The sequence below is a fragment of the Callithrix jacchus genome, chromosome 9 (assembly GCF_049354715.1).
Source record: "Callithrix jacchus isolate 240 chromosome 9, calJac240_pri, whole genome shotgun sequence".
Classification (NCBI taxonomy): domain Eukaryota; kingdom Metazoa; phylum Chordata; class Mammalia; order Primates; family Cebidae; genus Callithrix; species Callithrix jacchus.
In genome coordinates, this window is record NC_133510.1 from 12,475,665 (window position 1) to 12,497,060 (window position 21,396).

The following is a 21,396-nucleotide window of genomic DNA, read 5'->3' on the forward strand; positions in this document are numbered from 1 at the left end:
GATTGGAAATTATCACCTTTACCTTTTAATTTTCTTTTTTTTTCTTTTTTTTTTTTCCCGAGACGGAGTTTCACACTTGTTACCCAGGCTGGAGTGCAATGGCGCGATCTCGGCTCACCGCAACCTCCGCCTCCTGGGTTCAGGCAATTCTCCTGCCTCTGCCTCCTGAGTAGCTGGGATTACAGGCAGGCACCACCATGCCCAGCTAATTTTTTTGGTGTATTTTTAGTAGAGACGGGGTTTCACCATGTTGACCAGGATAGTCTCGATCTCTTGACCTCGTGATTCACCCGCCTCGGCCTCCCAAAGTGCTGGGATTACAGGCTTGAGCCACCGCACTCGGCCTACCTTTTAATCTTCTATACCATCCTTCTTTAGTAATCACAGCCCTCAATCTCCAGATCTTCAGTCATGTATAGTTTTGCAACTTCTCCTTAAGCCTTAAATAGTTTGATACCAGAGGAAATGACAGCACGCATCAGTTACCATAGGGTGCCGTGGCTCTCCAATGCTTTGCTGACTGGACTAGAGTTTGATATTTCTTAAAAATATAGGTTACCAGGTCTTTCTTCCTACATTTTGGTTTAGTAAATCTGGAGTGAAAATCTTATGTTTAAAAAACTCTCAGGCAATTCCAATATGCAGACCGACTTGAGAATTTGTAGTAGAGTTTGTATAGTACGTCCTACGAATTATAATACCTGGTTCCGGTCACTATCACTTAATAACCCTGTGTGGTCTTTTATAATCATTTAGATTATCTAAAAGAGAATTTCCAAATTCAACTCATGCAGTTATTTTGGGGAAAAATTATATGTATATATATATATATATAATCTACTGACAGAAACTTGGAATCTACTCCCTTCTCCAGTGTCTAGCTGGGAAAGGAAAATCAAGCAGGGGTCAGTGTTTGACACAGAGTGGGTAATTTTATTTTCAAAATCCAGTATTAATGTCATTTGAATTATTTTCTCAGTTTGGTAATCTTAAACACAATGCAGAAACGTGTGATTCATTCGCATGCTTTGGAAGTGACATACCATTATGAGTGGGATTTGTTCAGAGTCGAAAACGTCCTTGTGTTTTTGAAGATTCCTAGAACTGCCTCTCCTTGTTTGTGACCCAAGCTGTGACCTCAGACAACTGATCATATTTGATTTTATACTGATAGGAATTCCTGCAGGATAAGCATTTGTTCCATGGGGATGTGGCAGCCAGGAATATCTTGATCCAAAGTGATCTCACTGCTAAGCTCTGTGGATTGGGCCTGGCTTATGAAGTTTACACCCGAGGGACCATCTCTTCTCAAACCATACCTCTCAAGTGGCTTGCCCCAGAACGGCTTCTCCTAAGACCTGCTGGCATCAAAGCAGATGTGTAAGGTTTATTCCTGGACTCCGAGTTTACTTTCTTTGAGACTTGGGTGTTCTCCCTGAACATGATTTGATCTGTTGCCAATTATGTCTACAAATAAAATCTCTACCTAGAAATTAAACACACTCTCTCAAGCAGAAATGTTATGTGACAGAGTTCTTGTTTGTCATCTGTCTGCAATCCCTTTTGGTAACTTTTCTTTCCTTTTCTTTTATTAAGACAGGATCTCACTGTGTTGCCCAGGCTGAAGTGCAGTGGCATGATCACAGCTCACTGCAGCCTCCACCTCCTGGGCTCAAGCTATCCTTCTACCTCTGCCTCCCTAGAAGCTAGGACTACAGGCATGCACCACCACACTTGGCTAATTTTTTTTTTTTTTTTAATAGAGACAAGGTCTCACTTTGTTGCCCAGGCTGGGTTATCCTCTGACTTTGGCCTCCCAAAGTGCTGGGATTCAAGGCATGAGCCACCATGTCCAGCCTCAAGTATTTCTTCTGTATTAGATTACCAGTCTTAATTTGAAAAAAAAAAGTGAAAAGATTATTCACAGCAATATCTAAGGAATTAATCTAGTAAAGTCTCTTTTATCTAAAGGAGGTAGGTCCACTTAACCAAAAGGCCAGTTAAACCATAAATCGTTAAAATAAAAAGAAATATACATACCTTCAATCACTTATTTTAACATAAAACTTATAAATGTACATTCATCTATATGGTTTTATTGAAGGAGGGGCAAGGCTTCTTTTTATGAGGATGAGTCTCCCAAATGAAGTTATATGTTGTTTTTTTAATGTAAATAGTATCTGTAATGATTTCTTTTTGAGTTCCAGTTCAGGATGATTTTAAGTAGAGTGAGAAACTTGAAGATAATTGTGAAATTGTTTGACTGCAGAGCTTTAATGCTACTTTTCCCAATTTTTTACATTTGTTTCCCTCACACAATTTGGTAACACTTTATTTTTAGCAGTTTATTTTTATAAATAATTTTCAAAACATTCAACTTAGTTGGAAGGAAGATAACACTTTTTTGCATTTAATCAGTATATAAAATATTTAATTGATTACGTAACTACATATAATTACAATGACATGTAAAATTGGCATTAACAGGATCATAAAGAATCACATTTGACTTTTGGGAGCCATATAACTCAATTGCTTGGAGAAGTACATAGATGTGATGTAAAACATCCTACTCGCCATCAGTGTCATGAACAGCAGAGAAAACTTAGAATATCAGTTAATATGATGAGGCAGTTAGAGATTTCCATTGCTGCTTCACTGACAGCTGCTTTTCAACAGACATCTTGGGGCAATAAACTTAACCATAAAATATTAATCATTTAATAATGATATGACAGAATAGTGAACTGTGTATCTCTGAAATCATACTGCTTAGGCAAGTACCTATTCAGACTATGTACGAAGCTTGCTTTGTTAATATTTTTCCCAGGTTCGGGCAATTAAATCTACTAAGAAAATATTGACTAAATGATGAAACTTGCTTGGCTTTGCTCTAAGAGTAAAGGCTAGAATTTCAGCAGAGAGGGATGGGAAGGAAGAAAAAGATGCAGAGGGTGCTTTCTTTAGGTAAATATGCTTTTGTGATTACAGGCACTCACATTGGCAAATCATAATAAACGTCTATTAATTTAAAATGCAGGAAAATAAATAGAGATATAGCGCCAATCCTAAAAGAGATTCGAATCTATGGAAATTGAGCAGAAATGCCTTCTAATGGCAGTTATTCTGTTTTTCAAACACTCATCCTAGGTTCTCCTTTATTGCCTTTCTTATGGGGCTCTTACTAAAGACTTCTGACTCTTAGATTATCTCTCTTTAGAAAAAAGCAGAAATAGAAATTAAGTAGATGGCTTTGCTTCTTTTACAGATGGTCTTTTGGGATCCTGCTCTATGAGATGGTGACTCTAGGTAAGGATGAGCCCCCAAATAGTTTGTACCTATATGCAAATATGCAAGCTTGTTTATTTAGGGGGTGGATGATGATGTATGCTTTCAGAAAGGGTTTCAGTCCAGCTCTGAAGCTATTGAAGTGGACTGACATGTCGTCTAAGCCTGATTCCTGGGCTAGTCATATAAAGTGATTATTTTCTCCTTGCCCCACTCTCTTCTTCCTTGTCCTTCTTTGACCTTTCTTTTGCTCTCTTTCTCTTTCTTTACTCCAAAATATTACCAAATCCAAGGGAAGTTTTCAAATCCCAAGGACAATTCCCAGAGTGGTCTTGTATAAACATAAAAATGTTGACTTCAGACTTACTAATTCATTTGATTAAGAAACTGCACACTTTCGCATGTATGGGGAGTGGAGGACAGATCTTATGTCTTACTTTGTTTGATTTTATGTCTTATTTGATTACTTTCCTTTTTTGTTTGAGATGAAGTCTCACTCTGTAGCCCAGGCTGGAGTGCAGTGGCATGATCTCAGCTCACTGCAACCTCCACCTCTTGGGTTCAAGTGATTCTCCTGCCTCAGCCTCCCAAGTAGCTGGGACTATAGGCACCTGTCACCACATCCAGCTCACTTTTGTATTTTTAGTAGAGGCATAGTTTCATCATATTGGCCAAGCTGGTCTTGAACTCCTGACCTTGTGATCCGCCCACCTTGGCCTTCCAAAGTGCTGGGATTACAGGTGTGAGCCACCGCGCCCAGGCTTATTTGATTACTTTCTTAGATAGCCAAAATTCTCCTAATTTACCAGTGTTTTTTTTTCTCCAAAACACCTTTCCTCCCAATTCACTAAATTATATCTATATTTGATCACCAGGGAGCAATTGAATTTTATCTAACATTTTTCCTATGGCTATATCTTTTGCAAGCAACCAACCCAAGTGGATGAAGAATAGTGTCAGTTACAGTTCACATTTTAGAGGACCCTAAAGTTCTCATTATTTTCATAATGACAGGGGCACCACCGTATCCTGAAGTCCCTCCTACCAGCATCCTACAGCATCTCCAAAGAAGGAAAATCATGAAGAGACCCAGCAGCTGCACACATACCATGTAAGTGGTTTTTAAAGGCCTGCTCTTCTTTCATTTCAAATATTGTTTGGCCCTGTATCAATTGTGCCCTTTTCAAAGTGCTCAGATGATCCTTACCTGTCTATATGCACCAGTGTAGAGCTTTTAACCAAACCCACACAGTAAAATACTTCTATCTCATATATTATACATAATATATATGCATATACATACACAAACACACACACACTCACACATATACCCCCACCATACACTGAAAACTATATTATTAGGAACCTAATTTTATTATAGTTTAGTTCCATGGGAAGCTTCTAAAATAGGTAGCAAGTAGGCCGGGCGTGGTGGCTCAAGCCTGTAATCCCAGCACTCTGGGAGGCCGAGGCGGGTGGATCACAAGGTCAAGAGATTGAGACCATCCTGGTCAGCATGGTGAAACCCTGCCTCTACTAAAAATACAAAAAAAATTAGCTGGGCATGGTGGCGCGTGCCTGTAGTCCCAGCTACTCCGGAGGCTGAGGCAGGAGAATTGCCTGAACCCAGGAGGCGGAGGTTGCGGTGAGCTGAGATCGCGCCATTGCCCTCCAGCCTGGGTAACAAGAGTGAAACTCCGTCTCAAAAAAAGAAAAAAAAAAAAAATAGGTAGCAAGTAAACTAAACCCATTGCAGGTACAGTTGTGTTTAGTCTAAATGTCAGTTTTCTGCCAGCCACAGTCCAGACAGCTGTCATAAAATCCATTGCACTAGAGTTATTCATTCAGAGTGTGCCAGCTCTTATTTAGTATTTAACTTTTAAATTACTGTCTCCCTGTTTTTCCAGCTTTCAGTGTGATAAAAGGCAACCAGAAGAAGGGGAGATAAAAAGAAATTAGAAAGGGAGAAGGAGGATCCAATGTTGTCAGCAGATAGAGATGGTTGGTGAACCAACCTAGAGGCAGGAAATGGAAAAATTAAAAAGTATGGACTGTTATTACCAATGGAGTTGAAAAGAGAACTGCTATAGAATTTAAGAAAAGGTTAAATTGTCGATAAAAAGGCAGTAGAGAATATGTTCACATTTCTATTAGAATTGTTGCTATTTTGTAAGCTTTTCATCATTGAATAGGTAAATTTACAGTGCTTGGTTTTCCTTATGATAAACAATTGCTGTATTGAGCAGATCAAGTTTAAATATCTTAACTATATATAAGTATACACACACACACTGAGTGTAGTAATGAAGCTAGGTACAATAGAAAGGAATTGATGACAAACATTTCTATGTGTAAAAGGCTGTTCTTGATACTGGAAAAGACGCCTAACTGGCAAAATACCTGACCTGGTACCATGACCTCTGGGACTTGTAATCCAGCTTTGTCATCTGCGGTTCTAGCAGCAGATTCAAGGCACAAGCATAAAAGAATTAGATGAGGAGATATCTGAAACCTGCAAAATCAACCTCAAGTATGCAGTGGTATTCACGATTAAAAGCTCTGTCTCATATCAGAGTAAAAATGACACGTGTGTTCTGTTCCACCCAGCCCTGTTACTTTATTGCCCATTGATTACAATGTACAGCAAACAATGTCTAGTGATAAAACTGTCCTGTTATAGTCTAGTTTGGAAAATATTAAGTCGTTCCTATCATACAAGAGCACTTGTTAAGAAAGTGATATGAAGAGACTTGATATAAAAAAAATTGCAAAAGCAGGGTCAGGCCCGGTTAGTACTTGGATGGGAGACTGCCTGGGAATACCGGGTGCTGTAGGCTTTAAAAAAAAAAAAGACTGAGGAGTAGCACGCTTTGGGAAGAATACGAGTAACATGGAAAACAGAAGAAAATTAAAGAATTGCAGAGTTTTTTGGTTAAGGTTTGTGAGGAGAGGAGACAGGCTCCGCATACGTTTGCCTTGTCAAGGAAGTCAATTTCTCTTGTTTCCCTCTCAGGTATAATATTATGAAGTCCTGCTGGCGCTGGCATGAGGCTGGCCGCCCCTCACCTAGAGAGCTACGCTTGCGCCTAGAAGCTGCCGTTAGAACTGCAGATGACAAGGCTGTGTTACAAGTACCAGAGTTGGTGGTACCTGAACTGTATGCAGCTGTGGCCGGCATCAGAGTGGAAACCCTCTTTTACAATTATAGCATCCTTTGAAGAGTCCCAGACAAGAAACATTCATGCATGATTATATGTTCTTGGACTCAATTCCTCTAAGAACAGAGAATGGTGGTTCCAGGAGATACAAAGGGAGAAATGGAACATGGATTCTTGATCTTCCTTCGCACATTTCTCTGGAAATCTGAAATGACATTGGATGAGACTCTACGCACCATACACGCTGAGCTGAGACACATTTTCGGTCTCACTTCTGCTGCCCCGGTCCTAGAAGCACTGGGTGGAAGTGGTGGACATGTGCAAAAGAGGTTTTAGAACTCTGCAGTCTTTCTTGGGCATGACAGAAATAAGCTCATCCCTCCCATCCTAGGCTAGTTTTCTCTGGAACCACATTTTTATCTAGATGATTAAAAGGTCCAGAAAATTTGGAATGAAATGAAGGAATAGAAATCCAATAAAAGAGTTGAAGGGAAAGGAAATTTAAGGTTCTGCTTGCTCAGGATTACAGATGTGGACCAACACCTCCTTTGGAGAAAAGGTGGTAGGACACCTGATCCTTCTTCAGTCCTGATCCCTACCTATAGGGTTGGAAGAGAACTATAATCGAAAACCTCTGAGTTTCCCCTTAAGTTTAGATAAAACAAAGATGGTCCCCTTTTATCTGATTCTGAGACATGTAAACTCTGTTAGTACTTTTTAATGAGAAGGTGGAGGAGTCATTTCATGATTAAGAACATTCAACATGTATTGTTCATTGAACTAGCTTCCTAGTTCCGATTAGACTAAGGAGATTAAGCCTAGAGAGTCAATGTTAGAATAGTGATAAAAACGCTGTGTGTGCATGTGTGTGTGCACAATCAAGAGGGAATATAGACACTAAGCGAGAAGGCTTAGCAGCCCAGTCTTTAACAAGGGCTAGAAAAGAATGTCATCTTATATGGAAGGATAGTAGCTTCTCATTTTCAATCATCCATTGATATACTGTGAAACTTGTTTTATTAAATTAATATTTATTGAATGGAAATACGTTTTTCTGGTTTACAACTACTAAAAATCTCTGTCATGGGGAGGATACAATAAATGGAAGTTAATCTCAGTAGAAAAATGAAAAGGATTCTTTATGTGCAAATGAGGATAATATCTATCTCACAAGGTTGTTCTGAATATTGAGTATGTATTTGGACAGTATCAGGCACATATATGCTCAATAAATGTGCTTCTCCTTTTCTTTCGCCCTTCCTAACCCAGGACCTTTCATATATTTTTTCATTTAAAATCTACTGTGGCCAAGAAGGGAACCTCAGTCTGGAACACTGCAAGGCAGGACATGCCGAAAGTATGGCACAAGTATTAATTTTATACACGTGTAATGATGAAGTCATCATTTTTGCATGCTTTTGGATGATGCTGGTGAACTCATACTATTTCAGAATATTGAAAACATCATCATGAGGGAAGTTCTGCTGAACATGGTGGTCTGTGATTCTAAAGAACATCTTGGGTACCCTGGAAGGAGCATCTAAGGCTGCCGTAAGAAAGATGACTGGCGGCCAAAAATGTTGTAGAAGTTGGAATCCTGATGAGTCAGCTAAAGGAATAACGATTCTTACCTCTGAGAGAATACCACAATGACGAGTCAGGATTTAAATGGGTCGTAAGTTGCAGGAGAGAGAAGGGCGGAAAAATGGGTTCACACAAAATGACAAAGTCCTGTGGAATCTCATTGTTGCCTCTCATTTAAGTCAAAATTACAAAGTATTTCTTTATTTATCTGACCACTTAAAAATATTGAGTGTTAAGGCTTGCTGTGCTAGACGCTTGGCTAGGTGTAGGATAAAAGAAATAGGGAGATTTTGATTACACTCTAGAAGGTGAGACACGTTATACATTTTTTTGTGTGGGTATCTGTTAATTGCAAAGTGTTAAGTGCTATGAAGAAAAAGTACGTGATAGTAGAAGGGAGTTTAAAAGGAATACGTCCCTGAAAAGAAATGGACTAAACTGAGACCTTTGGGATGGGTAAGTAACCCAGGACGACAGAAGCGCCTCCCAGGAGGACATGTGTGTGTGAAAATCCTGAGGCAAGGAACTGAGAGGAAACATATGGGTTGCAGCACGGTGAGTTAAGGGAAAGTGGCACACAGTGAAATGGGAGGTTGCTTTTTTGTACTCTCATATTTGTTTCAGTAGGAGGGAAAGAAGCAGACGATTGACATTTAAATTTTTTATCCCCAATTTTATTTGTTTTTCTGGGGTGGAAAGCTGGATACAGTAATTTTTACTCTACGAAAACTGGGTCTTTCTCTCACTTGGCCAGGTTTTTTTCCAGAAGGAGGATGATATTTCTGGTACCTTTGACCTTTCAGCCAAACCGTGTTTCCAAACTAATGAATGAAAAGAGAAGCAAAATATTTATCATTCAATCAGGTTGACTCTAGATAGATTTTGTTGTATTGTTTTGATTGCCTTCTCTCCAGTCTTGTTTTTCCAATCTATGCTTTATTGTTAAAAAAACAAAAATTCCAGCACTTAGGAACAAAGCAAACACCCACCTAGATACAGTGCATAAGGGAAACTTCGCAATATCATTTAAAATAGAATAGTCTAAACCAGTAGTTCTCAAATTATGCTCATAGAGAACAGTATGATTTTCATTACAGATTTAGGTATTCTGTTATTAAAAATTAAATAATAGTGGTCACTTTTTTACCATTTTAAAACAAAAAAAAGTAAGTTAGTGGATAGAGTTTTCTTAATCTTAACTTTGTTGCAATATTTTTTAAAAAATTTGCTTTGACATGCTCATTGAAATAAACAAGTAGCAAATACAGTGGAAGACTGGAAGACAATCACCCTTAAGTTAGCACTATGTTTACTTGTTTTGTGCAAAAGAGTTCGAGATTATGCTATGTGTTTGAAACATATAATATTGTCATATGCTGGAAAAAATTTTAGACTGAATAATGGAATTAAATATATCATGTCATGATAATCTAGAAATAGCTCCAAGTGCTCACATATGAACATATATGATAAAGAATGGGGGCCGGGCACGGTGGCTCACGCCTATAATCCCAGCACTTTGGGAGGCCGAGGCGGGTGGATCACAAGGTCAAGAGATCGAGACCATCCTGGTCAACATGGTGAAACCCTGTCTCCACTAAAAAATACAAAAAATTAGCTGGGCATGGTGGTGAGTGCCTGTAATCCCAGCTACTCAGGAGGCTGAGGCAGGAGAATTGCCTGAACCCAGGAGGCGGAGGTTGCGGTGAGCCGAGATCGCGCCATTACACTCCAGCCTGGGTAACAAAAGTGAAACTCCATATCAAAAAATAAAAAGAAAAAAAGAATGGAGTGGAAAATATGGTGTTTCTGCATGATAGTGATTCTGTTATTTAAAAAGTAATACCTCTGAGTGATAAAAAGACAGGTTAGGCTAAATCCACAGGGAAGTCTATTATGGAAAAGAGAAAAGCAAGGTGGGTGAATGAATTAAAAATTAAAATAGACTACCTCATTCTGAATATTTTTAAAAATTTAAACCACATTATACGCTTATTCTTGACTTACTACTCTGATCCATTATTAATAAATGAATGAGATAGCCCCATCTTTTGTTGTGTAAATACAAAATCAAAATGAATCAAACATTACTAATAAAATAAATCTACAACATGAGACTATTATATCTAGTGCTTATCACAATAAAGATGGAAAACGTTTCTGAAAATTGGAAGTCAGAATGATTTGATCATTTTAAACAGAGAGGCAAAAAGGCAAAAACAGGTAAGAGAACAGAGAGGACATAAAGGATCAAAGGAAGAAAGAATTTTAGATATAGGGAAAATCAGCAGAATATAAACAAATTAAATTAACAATTATAAGAAAGAATCATCGCTGATTAATCACCATGAAGCTGAAAGAAATAAAGTTAGAAACTCTAGTGGCAGATCATTATTTTATCAATGAATATTGTGTATTTGAATAAATCATTAAGTCTTAATTTCAGTGGCAATTGGAAATAAAACATTTATTTCTTACCTACTTCACTTTGTGCTTTGAAATTTTCCACTGTGTTAGCAAAGGTGCAAATAGTATTTTGGTTTCACTTAAGCAATTCAAACATTTATTTTCATAAGTAAACTGTGTTGATATCGGTAAGTAGGTCCTAATTTGGAGCCTACAACAACTGATTTGAAAAAGGTTCACAATTTTTTTTTTTTTTTTGCTATTTCTAGCCCAACTAAAAGTGTATGAAAAAAAATCTTATATAACTGTGCTGACCAACACAGTAGCTTTTAGCCACATGTGGTTATTCAAATGTTAATGTAAATTAGTCAAAATTAAGAATTCAGTTTGAAGTCACACTAGTCACATTTCAAGTGCTCAGCAGTCATACCAAAGAATATTTCCACATCACTGTTGTGTACATCCAAGAACACCACAAAACACAAATGCTTTATCACTTATTTTGGCCTAAAATATGAAGAGTTAAGTAAATATAGTTTCATATTTTATCTTACTAACAGGAGGATTATAGATAGTCTTGAACCCATAAGTCTTTTTTGGAAATCAAGACAGTAACTGGCCCACTTAACAAAGATGTTAAAACTTTGTGCATTCCATAACCTCTAATGACATAGTTACACATTCTGGTATCCATACTTGTATTTAGGTAAACATGAAGATATTTTGGCACATGTGCCAAAAACCTGAAGGCGATACATTAGGGAATCTAAGATATTGAATGAGGCTTTCCATATAATTCAACAAAATGGATTACAGCTGATATTTCCAGAGATACTATGGAATACAGTGCTCAAATTTCAGTGAATTATTCTTATGGTAAGTATGGTGACCAACTTATCTGAGTTTTCCTGAGTGTTTCCAGGTTTGGAAAGTCCCATGTCCCAGTGAACTCCACAGTCCTGGTCAAACTGGAACAGCTTGTCACCCTAGTGAGAAAGCATAGTGCTTCCTGTTTCTTATGTATTTTCCAAAATGGTGACCTATTGTAGGGATTGATTCACTTTTCTATATTAATAGTTATATAACTTCTAATATGGACTCAAGGTAACTTGGCCCAATCTGCCTTTTTAGTCATTCTACTTGAACCCTCTGCTCTAGCTATACCAAATTTCTTGGCTTTCCCAAAACATGCATTTTCACACCACTGTCTTTGCTCAGTTCATTCTCTGCTGGGAATGCTTGTTCATACCACTAAACATACACAGAACTTACTTCTCAAGGTCCAATTCAAATACCTCTGTTGACAAGCTTTCTCTTTTTTCAAATTTCCCTACTCTGCAATAGAATGCATTTGCTTCCTCTGCTGTATTAGCAGCATGCTTTATATATATTCCTTTTATTTTATTTTATTTTATTTCGAGACGAAGTTTCACTCTTGTCACCCAGGCTGGAGTACAATGGCACGATCTCGGCGCACTGCAACCTCCGATTCCTGAATTGAAGTGATTATCCTGCCTCAGCCTCCTGAGTAACTAGGATTACAAGTATGTGCCACTACACCAGCTAATTTTTGTATTTTTAGTAGAGACAGGGTTTCTGGACTTGAACACCTGACCTTGGGTGATTAGCCTGCCTTGGCTTCCCAAAGTGCTGGGATTATAGGCATGAGTCAACATGCCTGGCTATGTATATTCTTAATTATCTTAAATATATTAAGAGCAATTAGCAATTGCTCCCTTGTGCTGATATTTGCCTTACATATTTGCTTTCTTTTCTAGACTACCAGTGCAAATGGCTCATTTCTAGTTTCAAACTTTTTGTCACATAGGAAATGTTTGTTAAAAGCTGTTTTATAAAATTTAAAGCTTATTTTACATATTATTCTCATTTGATCTCTCAAGAATTCTGTGAATTTGACAAAGTAGATTGCTCTATATGCATAAGACTGATGAACAAACAGGCTTAGAGATAGTGACCTGCCCAAGGTTAGGAAGCTGTAAGTGTTGGGATTGAATCCCAGGTCTTCTCATTACTTTTTACTAAATTCCATTGAAGGTTATCAACCGACAGACAGGATTACTCTGTGTGTTGGTAACAAAAGGGTGATCAATCATATTTGAAAAACAGACTTTAGTCTTTTCCTTTCCTTCAAACCCACCCCACAATGGAGCATTCTTTCATGCCTCCAATTTAATTCCACCTGGCGAGAAACGTGGGCTAAATATCCTTATTATATCTTAAATCAAATTGCCAAAACTCCACAGGCTACTAAAAGTTAACCCTTACTGAATGCATGAAAAACCTTAGAAGTTCTGCTGTTAAAAGCACGGTGACTGTCAGGATTTTTCAGTGTGTGTGTGTTTTAAGACTTCAGCTCTTCCGTATGATGGATTCCTTTGACTTTGTCTCTATTATTATAGACTTGTAGCTGTTATAACTGTCAGGGTTTTTCAGTGTGTACCAGCGTGTCTGTGTGTCTAAGACTTTCAGCTCTTTCGTGTGATAGATTTCTTGGACTTTGTCTCTATTATTATAGGCTTATAGTCCAGGTAACTACCAAGCATTATCCAAAGGGGAAAGCACCCTGTTAGAAACCAAGAAAAACGGTTTATACTCCCAGTCTGCTATTTCGATTCTAAGCTTTATCTTTATTTAGCTCACAGTTAGAGGCGCATGAAGCCACACCCACCTCACAGATGCCAGACTGGGAGACCAGAAAAGTAAGAGCGACTTGCAAACCTTAGCTCTAAATCCATAAAAAAGACTATCATATGCTCAGATTTCTAGTTTTTGCTAATATACTATAATCCTTATTTTGAAAATAGTGTGCTTCCAATCCTCTTAAAGCGTAAGTCACGTCGCTGCGACCCTCCCTTCGGTGACTCCGGCCTCTCAAGCGACACTCGGCCTTCCAGCTTTTCGGCAGGGCTGCACCGAACGAGGAAAAGCGGCGCCTGTGGTGACGCACGTATTCCGCGCAATGACGTCACTGCCAGGCGCCGGGCGATACCTTGTGTCTGTTTTCGGCGGGCTTAGCAGGGACAAAAATGTCTATGGCTAGCGATTTCTATCTGCGCTACTACGTAGGGCACAAGGGCAAGTTTGGGCACGAGTTTCTGGAGTTCGAATTTCGGCCGGACGGTGAGAAGAGGCCCACGGCACGCGGTGCTAGGAAAGGGGAGCGAGACCTAGAGTCCGTGGAGAAGGCGAGGGGAGGCCGGGTGGTGTGGGGTGAGCCGAGCTTCTGTAGGCTTGAGAGTGTGCAGGGGGCGGAGGCCACTGCTTTCCCCGAAGGAAATAGGAGCTTAAGAATATAGGAGGCCCAAGTTGGTTTTATAAAGTAAAGAGAATTGCTATAAATTAAAGCTAATCCTGTCACAAACTGAAAAGTTGAACCTACAGTAATTATAATTTTTTAACAGTGCATCTGAAGGGACTTGAAAGGTTCTGGAGATGGTCGCCATAATTAAAAATGCTAGCATCTTTTTGAAAACACCCCCACCATTGGTGGTCCAATAGATGAATAAAATCTTGCAACCAGTACATTTTGTTCGTTCAGGCTGTGTGTGTTATTTGAAGGGGAGGAGCTCGACGTGTTAACAAATGAGAATAATAATATGTTTTAGGTGCTTAAGTATAATTGTTCACCACAGCATGTATATAGAGTATCAAAAAAGAGGAGAGAGGCAAAGTTCCACAGGAGGGAATCAGGAAAATCTTCCTAGATGACGACACTACTGAGATGAGTCTGGAAATGAGAGACTTGGCCTTTGAGAGAGAAAAAAACCAGACTTCCAGAGCAGAATGAGCCGAGGACCAGGTGAAACTGCTACCCATGTAGTGTGCAACAATTTGTGTTTTCTGACAGCACTATCCTTAGAGAATGTTACATTGATCTTGCCTACCTCCAACAAGAAAGTTCATTTGGAAACATATTTTTTGGGTTTTTTTGAATGCACATTTTGTGCTGGGCAACAAGCAAATACAAAATTTGAAGATACAATAGTAAGACTTAAATTTAACTCAAAGAGATTGGTCTTGGTGGGAGACACAGACGTTTAACTATAAGGCAATATGCATATTAAGTCCTATAAGCATGTTTTGGACAATGTTCTGTGAGAGCAAGAATAGAAAATTACAGGAGGAGTGTATATTAGGAAAAGAGGAGAGTACCAAGCACTTCAGACGGAACTCACGTTAACTACAGTCCTGCAGTTATTATTTTTTTTGAGACAGGGTCTCACTGTGTCACTCCGATCTGAGTGCAGTGGCACAGTCTCAGCTCGCTACAACCTCTGCCTCTCGGGCGCAAGTGATCCTCCCACTTCAGCCTCCCGAGTTGCTGGGAGTAAGGCCCGTGACACCTCTCCTGACTCATTTTTCTTTTCGGTAGAGACAGGTTTTCCCATGTTGCCCAGGCTGGCCTCAAATTCTCGAGGTCAAGTGATTCAGCTGCCCGAAGTCCTGGGATTACACGGATGAGCCACTGCACCCAGCCAGCCCTGCAGTTATTTAGAAACCTTAATCGCTGTATTCAACCTTACTCTCTCCATAAATTCAGCTAAATTTACCTGAATTGATCTTTCTTTAATATTATTTTCAGTTCCTCTGCCTGTGAACAACATCATGCTTATCCCTATCCCTTTTAGCAGGTCACATAAATTAAGTACCTGAATATTATCAGGGAAATTGTATGGTAGAACAATGGTTCTAATCAATGTAGCTGCCACCGCGCCATTCCACATACCTCCATTGGTAATAGTGAGTCCTGAAGACTGGCATCTTTTTTCTTTTTCTTTTCTTTTTTTCTTTTTTGAGACTGGAATCTTGCTCTGTCGCCCAGGCTGGAGTGCAATGGTGTGATCCTGGTTCACTGCAACCTCGGCCTCCTGGGTTCAAGGGATTCTCCTGCCTCAGCCTCCTGAGTAGCTGGGATTGTGGGCATGCGCCACCACATCCAGCTAATTTTTCACCATGTTGGCCAGGCTCGTCTTGAACTGCTGACATCAGGTGATTCACCCACCTCAGCCTCCCAAAGTGCTGGGATTACAGGCATGAGCCACTGTCCCTGGCCATCAAAGACTGGCATTTCCATCATTTTAGAGTATCTGCAGTACATTGTACCTGTGTCTGGGCAACTGACTGGCCATAAGGGGAAGTATACATCAGAGAATACAAAAATCGTGATGGATTAAAATTAAATATAAACCAGCCAACAAACTCACCAACTTTGACCCAGAAGCATTGTTTGTATGCTTCTTAGTCATAATTCTAAAATGTCTGCATTATCATAATTGTATGCATACACTGGAAGGAAAGAAATTAAAACATTTTGTGTAGTGGAGAAAGCATGAGTATTGAAAGAAAGTAGATTTAGAGCTGAATCTTGTGTGACCCTGGTTAAGTTACTTTGTTTTCTCTCCTATGAATACGTGAGATAATAAAACTTGTTTTTTAGGGTTGTTTTAAAGATTAAATGCTCTGGGTAAGACACTTAGCACCAATACGGACATATAACAAACTTGAAAGGAATGTTAGTGCCTTTTGCAGATTCTCTTTCTAGTTCATGATGTAGCTTAAGAAAACAGGCCTTAAAAATGACCCAATATATAGTATAGGCATGGGCTATTTAAATATTTGGCCACCTTCAACTTCAGCAAACTTAACCAGCAAATATTTATTGTCTACATTTCTGCATCTTACACAAGGAGGGAGGAAATACTAATAAAAGTAGTAGTATCAAATGGTTTTTGCCTTCATAATTGTATACAATGTCATTAATTTTTTTTTGGCAGTTTTTGCTATTATAAATTGATTTTTTTTCTCCACTTCTCACAGGAAAGCTTAGATATGCCAACAACAGCAATTACAAAAATGACGTAATGATCAGAAAAGAGGTAAGTTATATTCAAATGTCTTTTAGCCCATTTTCTTCAAGTGTGTGTTGAATTTACAAAAATACATCTAAGTTTCCATTGTAAATAAGAAGCCAATTTATAGATAGAAAGGCATTTCTGTTTCAAATAGATACAATTGTTGCATCCATAGTGATGAGAAAGTTCAGAGAACTAACTGTGATGTGAACTATACTTGCATTTATCTATTTATTTATTTTTATTTTTTGAGACAGAGTCTCGCTCTGTCGCCTAAGCCGGAGTGCAGTGGTGCGATCTCAGCTCACTGCAGCCTCTGCCTTCCAGGCTCATGCGATTCTCCTGCCTCAGTATACTTCCATTTATTACTGTTCACCTTATAGATCTTGTGACGTCACAAGTTAACCAGTCGGAGGTATTTGGATCTCAATGTTACAAAGGCAGAATACAGTGTTTTCAAAGGCAGGTAATGATGAGAAGAGGGAAAAAATATATGTTAAAGGAAAGGGCAAGAGATGAAGAAAAGTAATATAACAAGGATGAATGAGTCTATTCTATACCTTTGGAATCAATGAAATTTTTCAGTATTTCTCTATTTGAATATTCAGGGTTTATAACTCTTATTTCCTTCGGTTGAGGGGTAACACAGGTGGACATTTTTAATCATATTTTATTATGATTAATTTTTAGGCTTATGTACACAAGAGTGTAATGGAAGAACTGAAGAGAATTATTGATGACAGTGAAATTACAAAAGAAGATGATGCTTTGTGGCCTCCCCCTGACAGGGTTGGCCGTCAGGTTTGTATTTAGTGATCCTTTAAGTGCATAAATATTAAAAAATGATAATACTGTTATGCTTTCCCTTGTTTATTTTAAATGAGTCTAAGTTGATTCTCTGGCTTTCCGTTCAGTAGGCACCTGGTAAATTCTCTTTATCTCTCTTAGTTCCGTTTTCTGTCCTATCTCCGGTAGTAAAGGAGTTGGTGCATAGTTCTAAATTTAGACATCTTTCTCTGTAGTTACCGCAGCCAATGTTGGGATGTTTTCACAGTGCAGTGTTAGGAAATTTCTGTTGTGTGTTAATCACTTTTATTAAGAATATGATTATGTAAAATTTACTTTTGCCAAATCATAACTTTCAAAATTCCTGTTTGCATCCCTATACCCCAGAGAGAGACTTGATTGGTGGTTTCTTTATTACAGCTGATGATTGCATTTGCCTCTCCTATTCCTTCAGAATAACTGATGTTTCTCAAAATGCTTCTGAAGAACTCTGAAGGCCTAATTTCATTCTGTAGAAAGAAAGTTTGGTTTCTGAATTGGGTCTTTTCAACTCTTGGAGAAATGAGATACAACCCCTGGAAGGAAGAAACATTTAATTTCACTCTTGTATATTCCTGAGGATTGTACTTTCTATCACCTTCTTTGACTAGAAGAAAATGTGGAGAAAGATAACAGATGCTGACATTCTGTAGGAGTAACTTAACTCTTCTGTTTAAAGAAACATTATTTAGGAAAGCAAAGGTAATAGTTAACAGTATTTATTCTAAGCATTGCATCACTTTTAAAAAGTAAATTTAGGCCTCAGTTTGTTTTATGCACATATACATGTGTACTAAAAAGCAGACCACAGCAGCTAACCTTTTATATCATTTAGACTCAGGGAGAGCCTAGTATTTTATCTACTCGCTTAAGGATGTTTTCCTGGGTTTTGGTTAGCAGGAAGGAGTAGGCATGCTTCAGAAATTGCCTTTTGTATCAAGTCAAAGGTTCTATGGCTGTTAGAGCATCTTAGTTTTCTCCATTTGGCCTGTGTCATTAAACTGGATAAATGGGTCTTCTGGTTAAATAAATAGCTAGAACTGCCTTCAATGGTGTCTGTTAACTTGAAAATTCATTACAGATAGAGTCTCTTCGTTATTGGTTTTAGGCCTACAGATAATAGAGAGAAAAATCTCTACAGTAATTACAGCACACTAGGAACATCTACATCATGTTGTATTTGTTTTACTAGTTCTTAATTTTAGTTATTTTACGGAGTATTGGTTTTAAATCTTACAATCTTGAGATCAAATATAAGTACTGTCACTTATTAGTGGTTATTAAATACAAGCAAGTATTTTCCTCTGCTTTATGAGTTTTGGATTACACATTTGTAAAATAGGTTAATAAGGTTATTTTCAAGATTGTAGAGAGTGTGAAGTCCCTCGTACTAGGACCTGACATACAGTAGGTGCTAAAGTGGTGTTGGTTATTACTGTTATACATCTTATTTGTAGAATCTTCCAGACAGGAAACGTGTATTTATCATATTAAAAATGGCCTCGGGGTGAAACCCCGTCTCTACTAAAAATACAAAAAATTAGCTGGGCATGGTGGCGCGTGCCTGTAATCCCAGCTACGCAGGAGGCTAAGGCAGGAGAATTGCCTGAACCCAGGAGGCGGAGGTGGCGGTGAGCTGAGATTGCGCCATTGCACTCCAGCCTGGGTAACAAGAGTGAAACTCCGTCTCAAAAAAAAAAGATATAGTTTGTATCTAATAAACCAAGGTTTTGTTTTTTTTTTTCTCATCTCCCTTCATTGACTGCTAGAAAACTTACAACTAGAATTGGGACCCATTTGTAGCAAGAATACAGATATCTCTGGGATAGATTTTTGCATTAAGTACATTTTTGTGCTGTTTTTTTTTAGGAGCTTGAAATTGTCATTGGAGATGAGCACATATCTTTTACCACATCAAAAATAGGTTCTCTTATTGATGTGAACCAGTCAAAGTAAGTATGTGGAAGCATGTTGGCTCAGGTGTCATATTAGAAAGGCTCAGTTTAGAACTACAGTTTGTTAGCCAAGATCATTTCAGAGGCATTACAGTGAATTGATAAACCTATCAGTTTATTATGCAGATGTAATTCTGATTTTTATATCATTAAAGGCTTATTATCTTGTCTCTCAGTAGAAGTTAGCAGAGTATTTCATTGATTGTCCAAAAAATTTTAATCCAACAGCTGTATATAATAATGCCCAAATTGTATTAGCCATTTTGTATAAAAATGTGGATATAGTATTAGAAAATCCAAAGAAAAGAAATCCTCTTTAGAGCCATATCATCTCACTTTCCTCCTTGGACTCAATACTTGGGGAAAAAAAAAATGGAAAAAATCCAGTATAGCCTGAATATCCTTTAGCTACCAATGTCTTCCCAAGATCTGTCTCTTTTCCATCCCGGGTTTTGTGGCACATCCCACTTTCTTGGTCTTCTTTCTGCCCATTCCCCTCAGCGTGTCCCTACAGTACTCTTATTTTTTTCTCTTACACTAAATTGTAATAATCCTGGTTTGAATGTAAGCTCCATGAGAACCTTGCTGTACCCTCAAAGTTAGCATAGTGTCCTGCATGTAATAGATGCTTTTGATAAATATTTATTAAAGGAAAGGAGAAAGGAATGAATGCATAATAACTATTGGACACAAAAGTCTGTGTTCACAAAGACCAACCAGATGCTTTTAAACTATCAAATTTATTCTCCTACATTTGGTGAGGATGTGGCGTTGATACCCTACTGGGATTATAAACTGTAGTGGTTTTTGGAAAGCAGTTTGATAATATGCATCAAAAACTGTTAACATTTTTCATTCATCTTTGGCCTAGTAATTCATTTTTCAGCATCTCTTCTATGGAACTGTTCCTAAATATTGGAAAAGCTTTATTATGCATGAAGATGCTCATTGAAGTATTATTTATAATAGGAAAATAATCCCAGTGTCTAATAAGGAGAGAATTATTAAATTAATTAAAAATTATTAGTGAGTTCTTTTGAGTGCTGTGGGGAAAGTAATTAAAAAATGGCACAGGAAATGATTGTAGTTACTAACGAATGGAGAATATCAATGTTTATAGTTATTCTATGAAAATGGTGGCATTACAGTATTTCTTTCTGCTCTATTAGACATTTTTATGATGTGGTTATTACATTCATAAGAAGATTAAACTCTTTAAATACTAAAATGAATACTGATGAAGAAATTTTTTTCTTATAGAAAAGATATTTTCATTGTATGTTCATTTTAGTTGTTAGCAAAATCCTTCCTTTCTCCTAAATTGTGTTAACTTGTTAGAAGATTTTGATTTTGTTTTGTTTTAGGAATTTAAGGAATTGTTTTATCCTAGGAACAAAAAGTAACTTTTACCTTTTTAAATTTTAGGGATCCTGAAGGCCTTCGAGTATTTTATTATTTGGTACAAGACTTGAAATGTTTAGTTTTCAGTCTCATTGGATTACACTTCAAGATTAAACCAATTTAAATTCCATGTTTTTCAAGCTGTTTGTATATTTAATTAAGGGATGAAGGGTTTATTTGTCATTTACAATATTGGGGTTTTTATGAATGTGAAGCAAAAAAAAAATTTGTATGTAAACTGAAAATAAGAAAATACATTAACAGGCTTAATGGTCATCCTAACTTGAGTCCACGTGGTTTGGACAGTCCCCACACACATTAAGTTCTGTAAATAAAAGCCACCTTTTGTTAAAAATTTGCTCTAATAAAACATGCCAAATCCTGGTTGCAGAGTATTTTTTTGTTTGTTTGTTTTTTTCCAGGAGGCCATGTCTCTAATTTACTTTAAAGATAATAAGAAATTGTTCTGGTAGGTATATCCTGTGATAGAAGATACTTTAGGTGGAAATATGTAGCCAGATTCTCATCCACTAAAAGCAACTGTAGGTATTTCCTCCATTCGTGATTGAATTTAATTTTGGGGGCTTATGGAAGGTCTGGGTCTTTTGCAGTTATCACAAACCCCTCAGGGATTATTCACATTTAAATATTTTCGGTTATAAGCAGTGATGTGCTAAAGTGTTACAAGAGTAAATTCCACCCCATGTTAGGCATATCTTTGATTTTGCCCAGTGGTTGAGGGAGAACTAAATAAGTTTTCAGCTTTATATATTGTTAAATGTTTAGACAAACACATGTATGTAGGAATGTACATAAATATTTTTAACTCCTATTGAACACAGGTCTCTCTTAAGTTTCCCTGTTCTTTCCAACCTCTTTCTGATGGTAACCATGTCCCTTGTTTCC

The 21,396-nt window shown here is 37.8% G+C and overlaps 2 protein-coding genes across 16 annotated transcripts in view; both read left to right on the forward strand.

The window, feature by feature from the left end:
* The window catches only part of STYK1 (serine/threonine/tyrosine kinase 1), a 52,298-nt gene extending 44,599 nt beyond the window's left edge, over positions 1-7,699 (forward strand). For 11 of the 15 annotated variants that reach the window (XM_035255315.3, XM_078338303.1, XM_035255316.3 and 8 more), the window contains 4 exons: positions 1,175-1,380; positions 3,269-3,309; positions 4,303-4,399; positions 6,302-7,572. In XM_035255315.3, coding sequence (XP_035111206.1) covers positions 1,175-1,380; positions 3,269-3,309; positions 4,303-4,399; positions 6,302-6,506 — 549 coding nt within the window. In that variant the 3' untranslated portion in view covers positions 6,507-7,572. Of the gene's footprint in view, positions 1-1,174; positions 1,381-3,268; positions 3,310-4,302; positions 4,400-6,301 lie in introns of all 15 variants that reach the window. The other 4 variants (XM_035255322.3, XM_035255323.3, XM_035255320.3 and 1 more) reach the window with 1 other exon arrangement.
* A 5,707-nt stretch (positions 7,700-13,406) lies between these two features.
* On the forward strand, positions 13,407-20,883 carry MAGOHB (mago homolog B, exon junction complex subunit). The gene is made up of 5 exons (XM_002752151.7): positions 13,407-13,577; positions 16,275-16,333; positions 17,000-17,110; positions 19,004-19,086; positions 20,515-20,883. The coding sequence occupies exons 1-5, from the start codon at positions 13,484-13,486 to the stop codon at positions 20,612-20,614; spliced, it is 447 nt and encodes a 148-aa protein (XP_002752197.1). The 5' UTR covers positions 13,407-13,483; the 3' UTR covers positions 20,615-20,883.
* The last annotated feature ends 513 nt before the right edge of the window (positions 20,884-21,396 follow it).